Below are 19,602 nucleotides of genomic sequence, written 5' to 3' on the forward strand. Positions count from 1 at the left end.
GGAGGGGCGGGGTGGGGGAGGGGCCGGGGGAGGGGCGGGGTAGGGGTGGGGGAGGGGAAACGGCGGGGGGGGGGGAAAGGGGGGTACGGGGGGGTCAATGGGGGGCACACGGGGGGGAGGAGGGGGTGCGCTCCCCAAGCGGCCTCGCCCCTCCCCCAGCCCAGCCCCCCCCTCCCCCGCCGCCCCTCCCCCCCCGCATCCTCCCCTCCCCCCCCCCCCCCCGCATCCTCCCCCTCCCCCCCCCCCCCCCCCCCCCCAGCTGCTTCCAGCGCTGGAAGAGGGACCCGCGCCCCAGGAGACCCCGACCCCCCCGGGACCCCCAACCCCCCCAAACCCCCCCAGAGACCCCCCCAAAAACCCCCCAGGGACCCCCCCAAACCCCCCCAGGGACCCCCCAAATCCCCCCTAGGACCCCCCCAAACCCCCCCAGGGACCCCCCCCAAACCCCCCAAGCCCCCCCAGGCCCCCCCCAGCCCCACATGCTGAGCTGTTTCCAGCGCTGGAAGAGCTCCTGTGCCCCCAGGGACCCCCCCAAAACCCCCCCAGGGACCCCCCAAACCCCCTCAAACCCCCCCAGGGACCCCCCAAACCCCCCCAGGGACCCCCCCAAACCCCCCAACCCCCCCCAGGCCCCCCCCAGCCCCACATGCTGAGCTGTTTCCAGCACTGGAAGAGCTCCTGTGCCCCCAGGGACCCCCCAAGACCCCCCAGGGACCCCCCAAACCCCCCCAGGGACCCCCCCAAACCCCCCAAGCCCCCCCAGGCCCCCCCCAGCCCCACATGCTGAGCTGTTTCCAGCGCTGGAAGAACTCCTGTGCCCCCAGGGACCCCCCCAAAACCCCCCAGGGACCCCCCAAATCCCCCCTAGGACCCCCAGGGACCCCCCAAACCCCCCCAGGGACCCCCCCAAACCCCCCAGCCCCCCCCAAGCCCCCCCAGGCCCCCCCCAGCCCCACATGCTGAGCTGTTTCCAGCGCTGGAAGAGCTCCTGTGCCCCCAGGACCCCCCCCAAGACCCCCAAGGGACCCCCCAAACCCCCTCAAACCCCCCAGGGACCCCCCCCAAACCCCCCAAGCCCCCCCAGGCCCCCCCCAGCCCCACATGCTGAGCTGTTTCCAGCGCTGGAAGAACTCCTGTGCCCCCAGGGACCCCCCCAAAACCCCCCAGGGAACCCCCAAACCCCCTCAAACCCCCCAGGGACCCCCCAAACCCCCCCAGGGACCCCCCAAACCCCCCCTAGGACCCCCAGGGACCCCCCCAAACCCCCCAGCCCCCCCCAGGACCCCCCCAGGCCCCCCCCAGCCCCACATGCTGAGCTGTTTCCAGCACTGGAAGAGCTCCTGTGCCCCCAGGGACCCCCCCAAAACCCCCCAGGGACCCCCCAAATCCCCCCTAGGACCCCCAGGGACCCCCCAAACCCCCCCAGGGACCCCCCAAACCCCCTCAAGCCCCCCCAGGGACCCCCCCAAACCCCCCCAAACCCCCCAGCCCCCCCCAGGACCCCCCCAGGCCCCCCCCAGCCCCACATGCTGAGCTGTTTCCAGCGCTGGAAGAGCTCCTGTGCCCCCAGGGACCCCCCCAAAACCCCCCAGGGACCCCCCAAACCCCCTCAAACCCCCCAGGGACCCACCAAACCCCCCCAGGGACCCCCCCAAACCCCCAGGCCCCCCCCAGCCCCACATGCTGAGCTGTTTCCAGCACTGGAAGAGCTCCTGTGCCCCCAGGGACCCCCCCAAGACCCCCAGGGAACCCCCAAACCCCTCAAACCCCACCAGGGACCCCCCCAAACCCCCCAGCCCCCCCCAGGGACCCCCCCAGGCCCCCCCCAGCCCCACATGCTGAGCTGTTCCAGCGCTGGAAGAGCTCCTGTGCCCCAGGGACCCCCCAAACCCCCCCAGGGACCCCCCCAAACCCCCCCAAGCCCCCCAGGCCCCCCCCAGCCCCACATGCTGAGCTGTTTCCAGCACTGGAAGAGCTCCTGTGCCCCAGGGACCCCCCCAAAACCCCCCAGGGACCCCCCAAACCCCCCAGGGACCCCCCAACCCCCCAGCCCCCCCCAGGCCCCCCCCAGCCCCACATGCTGAGCTGTTTCCAGCGCTGAAGAGCTCTGTGCCCCCAGGGCCCCCCCAAGACCCCCCAGGGAACCCCCAAACCCCCTCAAACCCCCCCAGGGACCCCCCAAACCCCCCAGCCCCCCCCAAACCCCCCAAACCCCCCCCAGCCCACATGCTGAGCTGTTTCCAGCGCTGAAGAACTCCTGTGCCCCCATCTCGCTGGCCTGGAAGAACTTGTTGAGGGTGACGGGGAGCTTCAGGGTGAGGCTTTGGGGGGCCCCCCCGTACCTGGGGGGGGGGGGGGGGGGGGGAGAGGGTCAGGGGCACCCCAAAATCTGCCTCCCCCCCCCCCCCCCCCCCCCGGTGTCCTGAGACAGCCCACGGGCTGAGAGCCCCTCCAGCAGCCCCCCAAATCCCCCTGGACCCCCCCCCCAAATCCTCCTGGAAACCCCCGGGACCCCCCAAACACCCCCAGGGCACCCCCAAATCCCCAGGACCCCCCCCCCCAAATCCCCCATGACACCCCCGGGGACCCCCAAATCCCCTCTGGACACCCCCAGGCCCCCCCAAATCCCCCTGGGACCCCCCCAGACCCCCCCTGGACACCCCCAGGACCCCCCAAATCCCCCTGAGAGCCCCCCAGATCCCCCTGGACACCCCAGGCCCCCCCAAACACCCCCAGACCCCCCCCAAATCCCCCTGGGACCCCCCCAGTCCCCCCCGGACACGCCCAGCCCCCCCCAAACACCCCAGCCCCCCCCCCAAATCCACGAGACCCCCCCAATCCCCCCCTGGACACATTCAGGACCCCCAAAATCCCTCTGAGACCCCCAGACCCCCCCCGGACACCCCCAGGGCACCCCCAAATCCCCCTGAGACCCCCAAATCCCCCCTGGACTCACTCAGGACCCCCCAAATCCCCCTGAGACCCCCCCAGTCCCCCCCTGGACACACTCAGGACCCCCCAAACACCCCCAGGCCCCCTCTAAATCCCCTGGGACCCCCCAAATTCCCCCGTGGACAGGCCCAGGCCCCCCCGAACCCCCCCCAGCCCCCCCCCAAATCCCCCTGGGACCCCCCAAATTCCCCCGTGGAGACGCCCAGGCCCCCCAAATCCCCCTGGGACCCCCCAAAACCCCCCCTGGACACCCCCAGGCCCCCCCAAACACCCCCAGGAGCCCCCAAATCCCCTTGGGATCCCCCAAATCCCCCCCTGGACACTCCCAGGCGCCCCCAAACACCCCCGGGACCCCCCCAAATCCCCCTGAGATCCCCCCAGTCCCCCCTAGACACACTCAGGACCCCCCAAACACCCCCAGGCCCCCCCTAAATCCCCCTGGGACGCCCCAAATCCCCCCCCTGGACAGGCCCAGGCCCCCCCGAACCCCCCCAGCCCCCCCCCAAATCCCCCTGGGACCCCCCAAATTCCCCGTGGAGACGCCCAGGCCCCCCCAAATCCCCCTGGGACCCCTCCAAAACCCCCTGGGACCCCCAAATTCCCCCGTGGAGACGCCCAGGCCCCCCCCAAACACCCCCAGGCCCCCCCAAAACCCCCTGGGACCCCCCAAATTCCCCCGTGGAGACGCCCAGGCCCTCCCAACCCCCCCCAGGCCCCCCCCAAATCCCCCTGGGACCCCCCCAAATCCCCCCCTGGACAGGCCCAGGCCCCCCCAAACACGCCCGGGCCCCCCCCAAATCCCCCTGGGACCGCCCCAGTCCCCCCCTGGACAGGCCCAGGCCCCCCCAAACCCCCCAGGCCCCCCCCAAATCCCCCTGGGACCCCCCAAATCCCCCCCGGACACGCCCAGGCCCCCCCCAAATGCCCCTGGGCCCCCCCAAATCCCCCCCTGGACAGGCCCAGGCCCCCCAAACCCCCCCAGCCCCCCCCCAAATCCCCCTGGGACCCCCCAAATCCCCCCCTGGACAGGCCCAGGCCCCCCCCAAACCCCCCCGGCCCCCCCGTTTCAGCCCCTCACCGGAAGCGCAGGGCCAGGAGGGGGGGGACGCTGAAGTCCCCCAGACACTCGATGTTCAGGACCTGCTGGACCTGCGCCCCCCCCTCCACCCCCGGCTCCACCGGCCCGCGTCTGCACCGCCAGCTGTGGGGGGGCTAAGGAGGCACCGCCTGCGCCCCGAAACCCCCCCGGGAACCCCTGAGCCCCCCTGCACCCCGAAACCTCCTCTGGGACCCCCCCCCTGTGCCCCAAAACCCCCGGAGCCCCCCGCACCCCGAAACCCCCCCGGGAACCCCTGAACCCCCCTGCACCCCGAAACCTCCTCTGGGGACCCCCCCCTGCACCCCAAAACCCCCCTGGGAACCCCTGAACCCCCCTGCACCCCTAACCTGCTCTGGGGACCCCCCCTGCACCCCAAAACCCCCCCGGGAACCCCTGAACCCCCCTGCACCCCTAAACCTGCTCTGGGAACCCCCCCCTGTGCCCCGAAACCCCCGGGAGCCCCCGCACCCCGAAACCCCCCCGGGAACCCCTGAGCCCCCCTGCACCCCGAAACCTCCTCTGGGAACCCCCCCCTGTGCCCCGAAACCCCCCGGGAGACCCCCGCACCCGAAACCCCCCCGGGAACCCCTGAACCCCCTGCACCCCTAAACCTGCTCTGGGGACCCCCCCTGCACCCCAAAACCCCCCGGGAACCCCTGAACCCCCCTGCACCCCCTAAACCTGCTCTGGGGACCCCCCCGCACCCCGAAACCCCCCCGGGAACCCCTGAGCCCCCCTGCACCCCGAAACCTCCTCTGGGACCCCCCCCCTGTGCCCCAAAACCCCCCGGGAGCCCCCCGCACCCCGAAACCCCCCCGGGAACCCCTGAGCCCCCCTGCACCCGAAACCTCCTCTGGAACCCCCCCCTGCACCCCAAAACCCCCCTGGGAACCCCTGAATCCCCCTGCACCCCGAAACCTCCTCTGGGAACCCCCCCCTGCACCCCAAAACCCTGGAACACCTGACCCCCCCCTGCACCCCGAAACCTCCTCTGGGAACGCCCCCGAACCCCGAAACCCCCCTGGAACCCCTGACCCCCCCGCACCCCAAAACCTGCTCTGGGAACCCCCCCTGCACCCCAAAACCCCTGGGAACACCTGACCCCCCCCGCACCCCAAAACCTGCTCTGGGAACCCCCCCTGCACCCCAAAACCCCTGGGAACACCTGACCCCCCCCGCACCCCAAAACCTGCTCTGAGAACCCCCCCTGCACCCAAAACCCCCCTGGGAACCTCTGACCCCCCCCAGCACCTCAAAACCTCCTCTGGGACCCCCCTGCACCCCAAAACCCCTGGGAACACCTGACCCCCCCCTGCACCCCGAAACCTCCTCTGGGAACCCCCCCTGCACCCCAAACCCCTTGGGAACACCTGACCCCCCCCCTGCACCCCGAAACCCCCCCGGGAACCCCCCCACACCCTGAAACCTCCTCTGGAACCCCTGAGCCCCCCTGCACCCCAAAACCTCCTCTGGGAACCCCCCCCCTACACCCCAAAACCCCCCCGGGAACCCCTGAACCCCCTGCACCCTTAAACCTGCTCTGGGAACCCCCCCCGTGCCCCGAAACCCCCCGGGAGCCCCCCGAACCCCGAAACCCCCCGGGAACCCCTCATCCCCCCTGCACCCCAAAACCCCTGGGAACACCTGACCCCCCCCTGCACCCCGAAACCTCTCCTTGGAACCCTGACCCCCCCTGCACCCCGAAACCTGCTCTGGGAACCCCCCCTGCACCCCAAAACCCTTGGGAACACCTGACCCCCCCCTGCACCCCAAAACCCCCCCGGGAACCCCTGAGCCCCCCTGCACCCCTAAACCTCCTCTGGGAACCCCCCCCTGTGCCCCAAAACCCCCCGGGAGCCCCCCGCACCCCGAAACCCCCCCGGGAACCCCTGAGCCCCCTGCACCCCGAAACCTCCTCTGGGGACCCCCCCCTGCACCCCAAAACCCCCTGGGAACCCCTGAACCCCCCTGCACCCAAAACCTGCTCTGGGGACCCCCCCGCACCCCGAAACCCCCCCGGGAACCCTGAGCCCCCCTGCACCCCGAAACCTCCTCTGGGACCCCCCCCCTGTGCCCCGAAACCCCCCGGGAGCCCCCCGCACCCGAAAGCCCCCCGGGAACCCCTCATCCCCCTGCACCCCAAAACCCCTGGAACACCTGACCCCCCCCTGCACCCCGAAACCTCTCCTTGGAACCCCTGACCCCCCCTGCACCCCGAAACCTGCTCTGGAACCCCCCCTGCACCCCAAAACCCTTGGGAACACCTGACCCCCCCCTGCACCCCCAAAACCCCCCCGGGAACCCCTGAACCCCCCTGCACCCCTAAACCTGCTCTGGGAACCCCCCCCCTATGCCCCGAAACCCCCCTGGGAACCTCTGACCCCCCCCCAGCACCTCAAAACCTCCTCTGGGACCCCCCCTGCACCCCAAAACCCCCCCGGGAACCCCTGACCCCCCCTGCACCCCTAAACCTGCTCTCAGAACCCTCCCTGCACCCCAAAGCCCCTGGGACCCCTGACCCCCCCCGTGTCCCCGTCCCCCATGTCCCCCGGTCAGGATATGGCCCTGCAGCTCCCCCTGTCCCCCCATGTCCCCGTGTCCCCCCCCCGATGTCCCCGTGTCCCCCCCCCCGTGTCCCCCCCCGTGTCCCCGTGTCCCCCGGTCAGGACATGGCCCTGCAGCTCCCCTGTCCCCCCATGTCCCCGTGTCCCCCCCCCGATGTCCCCGTGTTCCCCCGGTCAGGACATGGCCCTGCAGCTCCCCCTGTCCCCCCATGTCCCCGTGTCCCCCCCCGTGTCCCCCCCCGTGTCCCCGTGTCCCCCGGTCAGGATATGGCCCTGCAGCTCCCCGGGGCAGGTGACAGTGGGGACAAAGTTCTGGAAGGGGACAGACGTCTTGTTCCCGTAGAAGAGGTACATGCGGCCTGGGGGGACACGGGGGGACATGGGGGACATGGGGGGACACGGGGGGACATGGGGGACACGGGGGGACACGGGGACATGGGGGGACACGGGGACATGGGGACATGGGGGGGACGTGGGGGGACGTGGGGGGACACGGGGACATATGGAGGGGGGACAGGGGGACATGGGGTGGACATGGGGGGACATGGGGACATGGGGACATGGGGGGACACGGGGACATATGGAGGGGGGACAGGGGGACATGGGGGTGGACATGGGGGGACATGGGGGGGACATGAGGGGACACGGGGACACAGGGGGAACATGGGGACACGGGGGGGACATGGGGACATGGGGGGGACATGGGGGGGACATGGGGAGAACATGAGGGGATGGGGGGGGGACATGGGGACATGGGGGGACATGGAAGGGGGACAGGGGGACATGGGGGGACACCGAGGGGACAGGGACATGGGGACATGGGGGGGGACATGGGGACACAGGGGGAACATGGGGACATGGGGGGACACGGGGGGGACACGGGGGGGACACGGGGGGATATGGAGAGGGACATGGGGACATGGAGAGGGACATGGGGACACGGGGGGGACACATGGGGGGACACATGGGGGGACACATGGGGGGACACATGGGGAACACATGGGGGACACACAGGAGGGACATGGGGACACACAGGGGGACACACGAGGGGACACGGGGACATGAGGGGACATGGGGGGACATGAGGAGACACAAGGGGACATGGAGGGGACATGGGGACACGGGAGAACATGAGGAGACAAGGGGGGGACATGGAGGGGACATGGGGACATGGGGGGACACGGGGACACAGTGGGGACACAGGGGGACACGGGGGGACACGAGGATCATGGGGGGACAGGTGGGGACACAGGGGGTCACAGGGGACATGGGGGACACGGGGGGGACATGGGGGAGAGACGGGGGGGACAGGTGGGGGACATGGGGGGGACATGGAGGGGACACAGGGGGGGACATGGAGGGGACACGGAGGGGGGACATCGAGAGGGGACATCGAGGGGGACCACAGGGACCACCAGAGAGGAGAGGACAGCACGGGGGGGGGTGGGGGGGACGGACGGACACAGGACACACCAACACCCAGTCAGTGGGGACAGCGAGGACGCAGCCCCCGTGTCCCCCCGTGTCCCCGCCGTCCCCCCGTGTCCCCGCGCTGTCCCCGCTGTCCCAAGGCTCACCCAGGTTCTGCCTGAACTCGGACTTGACCCCGATCTGCAGGAGCTGGTTCTCGAAGAGCACCCCGTTATTCTTACAGACGAACCTGGGCACGGGGGGGCACGGGGGGACACGGGGGGACACGGGGGACAGGGACATGGGGACACGGGGGGACACGGGGGGGGACATGGGGACACCGAGGGAACACGGGGGACAGGGACATGGGGATATGGGGGGACACGGGGACACCGAGGGGACACAGGGGACAAGGACATGGGGATATGGGGGAGACACGGGACACGGGGGGACACGGGGGACAGGGACATGGGGACATGGGGGGGACACGGGGACACCGGGGGGACACGGGGGACAGGGACATGGGGGGACACGGGGGGGACACAGGGACACCGGGGGGACACGGGGGACAGGGACATGGGGACATGGGGGGGACACGGGGACACCGGGGGGACACGGGGGACAGGGACATGGGGGATGACACGGGGAAGGGACACGGGGACATGGGGGGGAGACGGGGACATGGGGGGGACACGGGAGGAGACACGGGGACACGGGGGGGAGACGGGGACATGGGGGGGACACAGGAGGGGACACGGGACACCGAGGGAACACGGGGGACAGGGACATGGCGATATGGGGGGACACGGGGGGACACGGGGGACAGGGACATGGGGACATGGGGGGACACGGGGGGGGACACAAGGACACCAGGGGGACACCGAGGGGACACAGGGGGGACACCGGGGACAGGGACATGGGGATATGGGGGAGACACGGGGACACACAGGGGACAGGGACATGGGGGGGACACGGGGACACGGGGGGACACGGGGGACAGGGACATGGGGATATGGGGGAGACACGGGGGACAGGGACATGGGGACATGGGGGGGACACGGGGGGGGACACGGGGACACCGAGGGGACACGGGGGACAGGGACATGGGGACATGGGGGAGACACGGGGACACGGGAGGGGACACGGGGACACCGAGGGGACACGGGGGGGGACACGGGGACACCAGGGGGACACGGGGGACAGGGACATGGGGATACAGGAGAGACACGGGGGGGGACACGGGGACACCGACACGGGGACATGGGGGGGGACACAGGGACACCGGGACACGGGGGGGACACGGGGGGGACACGGGGACACCGGGGGGACACCGAGGGGACAGGGACATGGGGGATGACATGGGGAAGGGACACGGGGACATGGGGGGGACACGGGGACATGGGGGGGACACGGGAGGGGACACAGGGACACCAGGGGGACACGGGGACACAGGGGACAGAGACACGGGGACATGGGGGGGGACACAGGGATGGGACACGGGGACACACGGGGGACAGGGACATGGGGGACACGGGGGGGCAGGGGGGACACCGCGTCAGGGCCCTGCGTCCCCCCGTGTCCCCCCCGCCGCAGGCAGAGGGGTGCCAGGAGGAGCAGCGCCCCCCCCCGAGGGACCCCCAATTTGGGGGGTGCGGGGGGGGGACCCCGGCATCCGGGTCCCCAACTTGGGGGGCGGGGGGGGGGACTGGGGCATCCAGGTCCCCAATTTTGGGGGGGGGGGGGGGGGATCCCCGGCATCCGGGTCCCCAACTTGGGGGGCGGGGGGGGGACTGGGGCATCCGGGTCCCCAATTTGGGGGTGGGGGGGGGGGGACGACGACCCGGGCATCCAGGTCCCCAATTTTGGGGGGGGGGGGGGATCCCCGGCATCTGGGTCCCCAACTTGGGGGGTGGGGGGGGGACTGGGGCATCCAGGTCCCCAATTTGGGGGGGGGGGGGGAAGTGCAGGGCGGGGGGACCCCGGCATCCGGGTCCCCAATTTGGGGGGGGGGACCGGGGCATCCGGTCCCTGATTTTGGGGGGGGGGGGGGCAGGGGGACCAGGCATCCGGGTCCCCAACTTGGGGGGCGGGGGGGGGACTGGGGCATCCGGGTCCCCAATTTGGGGGTGGGGGGGGGGGGACGACGACCCGGGCATCCAGGTCCCCAATTTTGGGGGGGGGGGGGGATCCCCGGCATCTGGGTCCCCAACTTGGGGGTGGGGGGGGGGACTGGGGCATCCAGGTCCCAATTTGGGGGGGGGGGGGGAAGTGCAGGGCGGGGGGGACCCCGGCATCCGGGTCCCCAATTTGGGGGGGGGGGACCGGGGCATCCGGGTCCCTGATTTTGGGGGGGGGGGGGGCAGGCAGGGGGACCCAGGCATCCGGGTCCCCGATTTAGGGGGGCCGGGGGGGGGCCGGGGCCCCTCACTTGTTGAGCAGCTCGTCCGCCTCGGGCAGGGGCAGGGGGGGGTCCTCGGGGGGGGGCGGCCCCGCCCTGCGGAGAGAGGGGGGTTTTGGGGGGACCCAGGTGTCCTGGACCCCCCCCCACCCCAGGGTGGCCCCCCCCAAGGCCCAGGGGACCCCCAGCCCCCCCCCGCCGCAGGGTGCCCCCCCCAAACCCCCATGTGTCCCCCAGATGCCTCCCCCAGACACCGCCCCCCCCCCCGCAGGGTGCCCCCCCAAATCCCAGGGGACCCCCCCACAGGTGACCCCCAGCCCCTCCCTCCCCCCCCCCGGGGCCCCCCTAAAACTCCAGGGGACGCCCAGGGACCCCCCCAGGGAGCCCCCCCAAACCCTATGTGCCCCCCCCGGGTGACCCCAGCCCCCTCCCACCCCAGGGAGCCCCCCCAAACCCCAGGGGACCCCCGGGGACCCCCCCAGGTGACCCCCAGGACCCCCCCACCCCCCTAGGGAGCCCCCCCCAAACCCCAGGGGTCCCCCAGGGACCCCCCCAGGTGACCCCCACGGCCCCCCCCCCCCAGGGACCCCCAGATCCCCCCCAGATCCCCCCCAGATGACCTCAGCCCCCCCCCCCCGGAGCCCCCCCAAACCCCAGGGGACCCCCGGGGACCCCCCCAGGTGACCCCCAGGACCCCCCCACCCCCCTAGGGAGCCCCCCCCAAACCCCAGGGGTCCCCCAGGGACCCCCCCAGGTGACCCCCACGGCCCCCCCCCCCCCCCCCAGGGACCCCCAGATCCCCCCCAGGTGACCTCAGCCCCCCCCCCCCCCGGGGAGCCCCCCCAATCCCCAGGGGACCCCAGGGACACCCCCCCCAGGGTGCCCCCCCAGCACCCACCCGAGGAAGGCGTCGTCGGGGGTGCCCCCGGGGGGGCGGGGGGGGGCTCCACGTCCACCAGGAGGCTGCTGCCGGCGGGGGGGGGAGGGGGCGCCCCGGCGGGGGGGGGGGGCGGCCCCGCGCAGGCCCAGGAGGTCGGCGAGGGGGACGGCGTCGACTGGGGGGGGCGGGGGGGGAGAAGGTCGGGGGGGGGGGCCCAGGCGGCCGGGACCCCCCCAAAAGGGGACACCCACCCAGGGGACACCCCACCCATGGGATCCCTCCCCCTCGGGTGCCTCCCCGCCATGTGACACCCCTCCCCCATGGACCCCCCCCCCGGGTGACCCCCCCCCGGGGTAACTCCCCCCCTCCATGGGACCCCTCCCCCCGGGTGCCCCCCCCACCCATGGGACCCCCCCCCAGGTGACCCTCACCCCGGGTAACCCCCCCTGCATGGGACCCCTCCATGGGACCGCCCCCCCCCGGTGCCCCCCCCCATGTGACACACCCCCCCCCGGGTGACCCCCCCCTCCATGGGACCCCTCCCCCCGGGTGTCCCCCCCATGTGACACCCCCCCTCCATGGGACCCCTCCATGGGACCCCTCCCCCCGGGTGTCCCCCCCCCCATGTGACACCCCCCTCCTCATGGGACCCCCCACCCCCCGGGTGCCCCCCCACCCATGGGACCCCCCCCAGGTGACCCTCACCCTGGGTAACCCCCCCCTCACCATGGGACCCCCCCCCCCGGGTGCCCCCCCCCTCCATGGGACCCCTCCCCCGGGTGCCCCCCCCCCCCATGTGACACCCCCCTCCTCATGGGACCCCCCACCCCCCGGGTGCCCCCCCCACCCATGGGACCCCCCCCCCAGGTGACCCTCACCCTGGGTAACCCCCCCCTCACCATGGGACCCCCCCCCCCGGGTGCCCCCCCCCTCCATGGGACCCCTCCCCCCGGGTGTCGTCCCCCCCCATGTGACACCCCCCTCCTCATGGGACCCCCCACCCCCCGGGTGCCCCCCCCACCCATGGGACCCCCCCCCAGGTGACCCTCACCCTGGGTAACCCCCCCCCCCCCCACCATGGGACCCCCACCCCCGGGTGCCCCCCCCCCCCCCATGGCACCCCCCCCCCCGGGTGCCCCCCCCCCCCCCCCCCATGGGACCCCCCCCCAGGTGACCCTCACCCCGGGTGCCCCCCCCCATGTGACACCCCCCCTCCATGGGACCCCTCCATGGGACCCCTCCCCCCGGGTGCCCCCCCCCGGGTGCCCCCCCCCACCCATGCCCCCCCCCCCCCCGCCCCGGTGCCCCCCCCGTGCCCCCGCTCACGGCGCTGCTGGGGGGGGCTCGGCGCCGCCGTTGAGCTCGGGGCCGCCCTCGGCCCCCGCCCCCGGGCCGCGCTTCCGCTTCAGCTTGGCCAGGATGGAGGAGGCGCGCTCGGGGAAGGGCGGCATCTCCTCCAGCACCGTCGCCTGCCGGCACCCCGCGGCCCCCGTCAGCCCCGCACCCCCGCACCCCCCCGCACCCCCCGGCACCCCTGTGTCACCCCCCGGCACCCCCGCACCCCCGTCAGCCCCGCACCCCCGCACCCCCCCGCACCCCTGTGTCACCCCCCGGCACCCCCACACCCGCCCGCACCCCGGCACCCCGGCGTCACCCACACCCCCGCGCCCCACCGTCAGCCCCGCACCCCCGCACCCCCCCGCACCCCCCCCGGCACCCCGCACCCCGCCGTCAGCCCCCGCACCCCGGCACCCCGGCGTCATCCCCGCACCCCCGCACCCCCCGCACCCCACCGTCAGCCCCGCACCCCGGCACCCCCACACCCCCACACCCCCGCACCCCGCCATCAGCCCCCGCACCCCCCGGCACCCCCCGGCACCCCGGCATCAGCCCTTGCACCCCGGCACCCCCGGCACCCCGCCGTCAGCCCCGCACCCCCGCACCCCCCTGCACCCCTGTGTCACCCCCCGGCACCCCCGCACCCCGCCGTCAGCCCCGCACCCCTGTGTCATCCCCCGCACCCCCGCGCCCCGCCGTCAGCCCCGCACCCCCGCACCCCCCCGCACCCCCGCCATCAGCCCCACACCCCCGCACTCCCGCACCCCGCCGTCAGCCCCCGGCACCCCCTGGCACCCACACCCCCACACCCCGGCACCCCCGCGTCACCCACACCCCCGCACCCCCCAGCACCCCTGTGTCACCCCCCGGCACCCCACCATCACCCCCCGGCACCCCAGCACCCTGCCGTCAGCCCCGCACCCCTGCACCCCAGCGTCACCCCCCGGCACCCACACCCCCACACCCCGGCGGCACCCCCCCGGCACCCCCCAGCACCCCGGCATCACCCGCACCCCTGTGTCACCCCCCGGCACCCCCGCACCCCGCCGTCAGCCCCCGGCACCCCTGTGTCACCCCCCCGGCACCCCCGCACCCCGCCGTCAGCCCCGCACCCCGGCGTCACCCCCCGGCACCCACACCCCCGCACCCGGCACCCCCGCATCACCCACACCCCGGCACCCTGTCCTTCTGTCACCCCCTCTGTCACCACGTCCTTCTGTCACCCCGTCACCCCCCCGTCACCCCATCCTTCTGTCACCCCCCTCACCCCGTCCTTCTGTCACCCCCTCTGTCACCCCATCCTTCTGTCACCCCCTCACCCCGTCCTTCTGTCACCCCCGTCACCCTGTCCTTCTGTCACCCCCTCTGTCACCCCGTCTGTCCCCCCTCCTTCTGTCACCCTGTCACCCTTTCTGTCACCCCACCACCCCGTCCTTCTGTCACCCCATCTGTCACTGTCACCCCTTCTGTCACCTTGTCACCCCATCTTTCTGTTACCTTGTCTGTCACCCTGTCCTTCTGCCACCCTGTCCTTCTGTCCCCCCACCCTTCTGTCCCCCCGTCTGTCCCCCTGCCACCCTGTCCTTCTGTCCCCCCACCCTTCTGTCCCCCTGCCACCCCCCCTGTCCCCACGTCACCTCGCCGCCGTGTCCCCAGCACTCATCGGGACATCGGGGCTGCTGCAGCGCGGTGGAGAGCTGTGGAGCTGGCTGCCAGGTGTCCCCACCGTCCCCCCTGTGTCCCCCAACGTCCCCAGGTGTCCCCAAATGTCCCCAAATGTCCCCCAATGTCCCCAAGTGTCCCCAGGGCTCACCAGGACGTCGGTGCCGGTGACGGAGCCGAGCCGGAGCCACTCGACAGCGCTGCTGCAGCTCCACGTCGCTGTCGTGGATCCATCTACCCCCGGTCCCCAAGTCCCCACGTCCCCGCCACGTCCCCAAATGTCCCCACGATGTTGCTCAATGTCCCCAAATGTCCCCAAGCGTCCCCAGGGCTCACCAGGATGTTGGTGCTGGCAATGGAGCCGAGCTGGAGCCACTCGACAGCGCTGCTGCAGCTCCACGTCGCTGTCATGGATCCGTCTGCCCCCCGTCCCCAAGTCTCCACGATGTCCCCCAACGTCCCCTCAATGTCCCCAAATGTCCCCAAGTGTCCCCAGGGCTCACCAGGACGTCGGTGCCGGTGACGGAGCCGAGCTGGAGCTACTCCACGGCGCTGCTGCAGCTCCACGTCGCTGTCGTGGATCTGTCTGCCCCCCGTCCCCAAGTCCCCACGTCCCCACCACGTCCCCAAATGTCCCCATGATGTCCCTCAATGTCCCCTCAATGTCCCCTAATGTCCCCCAATGTCCCCAAGTGTCCCCAGGGCTCACCAGGACGTCGGTGCCGGTGACGGAGCCGAGCTGGAGCCACTCGACAGCGCTGCTGCAGCTCCACATCAGCGTCATGGATGTGTCTACCCCCGTCCCCAAGTCCCCACGTCCCTGCCACGTCCCCAAATGTCCCCACGATGTCCCTCAATGTCCCCTCAATGTCCCCAAATGTCCCCAAGTGTCCCCAGGGCTCACCAGGACGTCGGTGCCAGTGACGGAGCCGAGCTGGAGCTACTCCACGGCACTGCTGCAGCTCCACGTCGCTGTCGTGCATCCGTCTACCCCCGTCCCCAAGTCCCCATGTCCCCAAATGTCCCCACGATGTCGCTCAATGTCCCCTCAATGTCCCCAAACGTCCCCAAGTGTCCCCAGGGCTCACCAGGACGTCGGTGCCGGTGATGGAGCCGAGCTGGAGCCACTCGACAGCGCTGCTGCAGCTCCACGTCGCTGTCGTGGATCCGTCTACCCCCGTCCCCAAGTCCCCACGTCCCCGCCGCGTCCCCAAATGTCCCCACGATGTCCCTCAATGTCCCCTCAATGTCCCCTAATGTCCCTCAATGTCCCCAAGTGTCCCCAGGGCTCACCAGGACGTCGGTGCCGGTGACGGAGCCGAGCTGGAGCTACTCCACGGCGCTGCTGCAGCTCCACGTCGCTGTCGTGGATCCGTCTACCCCCGTCCCCAAGTCCCCACGTCCCCGCCGCGTCCCCAAATGTCCCCACGATGTCCCTCAATGTCCCCTCAATGTCCCCAAATGTCCCCAAGGCTCACCAGGACGTCGGTGCCGGTGACGGAGCCGAGCTGGAGCTACTCCACGGCGCTGCTGCAGCTCCACGTCGCTGTCGTGCATCCGTCTACCCCCGTCCCCAAGTCCCCACGTCCCCACCGCGTCCCGAAACGTCCCCAAACGTCCCCAAGCGTCCCCAGGGCTCACCAGGACGTCGGTGCTGGCGATGGAGCTGAGCTTGAGGTACTCCACGGCGCGCTGCTGCAGCTCCACGTCGGCGTTGCGCAGCTGGCTGCCGGCCCGCAGCACCTCCTGGATGGTGCCCTTGGTCTCGGGGAAGAGGTTGATGAATTTGATGTAGGTGGAGAGCAGCAGCGCCCGGGTGGCCACGCTGCAGAGGTGGAACTTGGAGTGCAGCAGCCCGAACTGCACCAGCGGGCTGCGGGGACAGTGTGGGGACAGTGTGGGGACACTGGGGACACCGGGGCAGAGTCCCCGTGGAGCCCCTGAACCAGCCCCAGGTGCTGCAGGGACAGCAAAGGGACATTGGGGACAGTGGGGACACTGGGTGAGAGACCCCATGGAGCCCCTGAACCAGCCTGAACTGCACCAGTGGGCTGTAGGTACATTGGGGACATTGGGGACAGTGTGGGGACACTGGAGACACCGGGGCAGAGACCCCATGGAGCCCCTCAAGCAGCCTGAACTGCACCAGTGGGTTGTGGGGACAGTGGGGACAGTGGGGACAGTGTGGGGACACCGGGGCAGAGTCCCCGTGGAGCCCCTGAACCAGCCCCAGGTGCTGCAGGGACACAAGGGGACAGTGGGGACATTGGGGACAGTGTGGGGACACTGGGGACACCGGGGCAGAGAGCCCGTGGAGCCCCTGAACCAGCCCCAGGTGCTGCGGGGACACAAGGGGACAGTGGGGACAGTGGGGACACCGGGGCAGAGTCCCCATGGAGCCCCTCAAGCAGCCTGAACTGCACCAGTGGGTTGTGGGGACAGTGGGGACAGTGTGGGGACAGTGTGGGGACACTGGGGACACCAGGGCAGAGTCCCTGTGGAGCCCCAGAACCAGCGCCAGGCACTGCAGGGGACAGCAAGGGGACACTGGGGACACTGGGTGAGAGACCCCATGGAGCCCCTGAACCAGCCCGAACTGCACCAGCGGGCTGTGGGGACAGTGGGGACATTGGGGACAGTGTGGGGACACTGGGGACACCGGGGCAGAGGCCCCGTGGGTCCCCAGAACCAGCCCCAGGTGCTGCGGGGACACAAGGGGACAGTGGGGACAGTGGGGACACTGGGTGAGAGACCCCATGGAGCCCCTGAACCAGCCTGAACTGCACCAGTGGGTTGTGGGGACAGTGGGGACAGTGTGGGGACACTGGGGACACCGGGGCAGAGTCCCCGTGGAGCCCCAGAACCAGCGCCAGGTGCTGCAGGGACAGCAAAGGGACATTGGGGACAGTGGCAACACTGGGTGAGAGACCCCATGGAGCCCCTGAACCAGCCCCAGGTGCTGCAGGAACACAAGGGGACAGTGGGGACATTGGGGACAGTGTGGGGACACTGGGGACACCGGGGCAGAGACCCCATGGAGCCCCAGAACCAGCACCAGGTGCTGCGGGGACACAGGGGACACTGGGGACACTGGGTGAGAGACCCCATGGAGCCCCTGAACCAGCCCGAACTGCACCAGCGGGCTGCGGGGACATTGGGGACAGCGTGGGGACAGTGTGGGGACACTGGGGACACCGGGGCAGAGTCCCCATGGAGCCCCAGAACCAGCCCCAGGCACAGCAGGGGACAGCAAGGGGACACAGGGGACACTGGGGACACTGGGTGAGAGACCCCATGGAGCCCCTGAACCAGCCCGAACTGCACCAGTGGGTTGTGGGGACACTGGGGACACCGGGGCAGAGTCCCCGTGGAGCCCCAGAACCAGCGCCAGGTGCTGCAGGGACAGCAAAGGGACATTGGGGACAGTGGCAACACTGGGTGAGAGACCCCATGGAGCCCCTGAACCAGCCCCAGGTGCTGCAGGGACACAAGGGGACAGTGGGGACATTGGGGACAGTGTGGGGACACTGGGGACACCGGGGCAGAGTTCCCATGGAGCCCCTGAACCAGCCCCAGGTGCTGCGGGGACACAAGGGGACAGTGGGGACAGTGGGGACACTGGGTAAGAGACCCCATGGAGCCCCTGAACCAGCCTGAACTGCACCAGTGGGTTGTGGGGACAGTGGGGACAGTGTGGGGACAGTGTGGGGACCCTGGGGACACCGGGGCAGAGTCCCCGTGGAGCCCCAGAACCAGCGCCAGGTGCTGCAGGGACACAAGGGGACAGTGGGGACACTGGGGACACTGGGTGAGAGTCCCCATGGAGCCCCTGAACCAGCCCGAACTGCACCAGCGGGCTGTGGGGACATTGGGGACAGTGTGGGGACACTGGGGACACCGGGGCAGAGACCCCATGGAGCCCCTGAACCAGCCCCAGGTGCTGCGGGGACACAAGGGGACAGTGGGGACGCTGGGGACAGTGGGGACACTGGGTGAGAGACCCCATGGAGCCCCTGAACCAGCCTGAACTGCACCAGTGGGCTGTGGGGACAGTGGGGACAGTGTGGGGACAGCGTGGGGACACCGGGGCAGAGGCCCTGTGGGTCCCTGGAACCAGCCCCAGGTGCTGAGGGGACACAAGGGGACACTGGGGACATTGGGGACAGTGTGGGGACACTGGGGACACCGGGGCAGAGACCCCATGGAGCCCCTGAACCAGCCCGAACTGCACCAGCGGGCTGCGGGGACAGTGGGGACATTGGGGACAGCGTGGGGGACACTGGGGACACCGGGGCAGAGTCCCCATGGAGTCCCTCAAGCAGCCTGAACTGCACCAGTGGGTTGTGGGGACAGTGGGGACAGTGTGGGGACACTGGGGACACCGGGGCAGAGTCCCCGTGGAGCCCCAGAACCAGCCCCAGGTGCTGCAGGGACACAAGGGGACAGTGGGGACACTGGGGACACTGGGTGAGAGTCCCCATGGAGCCCCTGAACCAGCCCGAACTGCACCAGTGGGTTGTGGGGACAGCGGGGACAGTGTGGGGACAGTGTGGGGACACTGGGGACACCGGGACAGAGTCCCTGTGGAGCCCCAGAACCAGCGCCAGGCACTGCAGGGACACAAGGGGACAGTGGGGACACTGGGTGAGAGACCCCATGGAGCCCCTGAACCAGCCCGAACTGCACCAGTGGGTTGTGGGGACAGTGGGGACAGTGTGGGGACAGTGTGGGGACAGTGTGGGGACACTGGGGACACCGGGGCAGAGTCCCCGTGGAGCCCCAGAACCAGCCCCAGGTGCTGCGGGGACACAAGGGGACACTGGGGACACTGGGTGAGAGACCCCATGGAGCCCCTGAACCAGCCTGAACTGCACCAGCGGGCTGCGGGGACAGCGGGGACATTGGGGACAGTGTGGGGACGCTGGGGACACCGGGGCAGAGACCCCATGGAGCCCCAGAACCAGCCCCAGGTGCTGCGGGGACACAAGGGGACACTGGGGACGCTGGGGACAGTGTGGGGACAGTGGGGACACTGGGTGAGAGACCCCATGGAGCCCCTGAACCAGCCCCAGGTGCTGCGGGGACACAAGGCGACAGTGGGGACGCTGGGGACACAAGGGGACAGTGGGGACACTGGGTGAGAGACCCCATGGAGCCCCTGAACCAGCCCGAACTGCACCAGCGGGCTGCGGGGACAGTGGGGACAGTGTGGGGACAGTGTGGGGACACTGGGGACACCGGGGCAGAGTCCCTGTGGAGCCCCAGAACCAGCCTGAACTGCACCAGCGGGCTGCGGGGA

At 71.6% G+C, this 19,602-nt stretch overlaps 1 protein-coding gene across 1 annotated transcript in view; it reads right to left on the bottom strand.

Annotated features, from left to right (window-relative positions):
- Window positions 1-1,101: 1,101 nt before the first annotated feature.
- LOC142403373 (AP-2 complex subunit alpha-1-like) overlaps window positions 1,102-19,602 on the bottom strand; it is a gene marked incomplete at both ends in the record, with an annotated part of 32,825 nt that continues 14,324 nt past the window's right edge. Inside the window, 11 exon segments of the mRNA XM_075489606.1 lie at window positions 1,102-1,124; window positions 2,249-2,342; window positions 4,031-4,131; window positions 4,133-4,155; window positions 6,885-6,974; window positions 8,193-8,275; window positions 10,454-10,519; window positions 10,819-10,850; window positions 11,322-11,478; window positions 12,630-12,772; window positions 15,945-16,176. Coding sequence (XP_075345721.1) covers window positions 1,102-1,124; window positions 2,249-2,342; window positions 4,031-4,131; window positions 4,133-4,155; window positions 6,885-6,974; window positions 8,193-8,275; window positions 10,454-10,519; window positions 10,819-10,850; window positions 11,322-11,478; window positions 12,630-12,772; window positions 15,945-16,176 — 1,044 coding nt within the window.

The sequence above is a fragment of the Mycteria americana genome, unplaced genomic scaffold (genome assembly GCF_035582795.1).
Source record: "Mycteria americana isolate JAX WOST 10 ecotype Jacksonville Zoo and Gardens unplaced genomic scaffold, USCA_MyAme_1.0 Scaffold_223, whole genome shotgun sequence".
Classification (NCBI taxonomy): Eukaryota; Metazoa; Chordata; class Aves; order Ciconiiformes; family Ciconiidae; genus Mycteria; species Mycteria americana.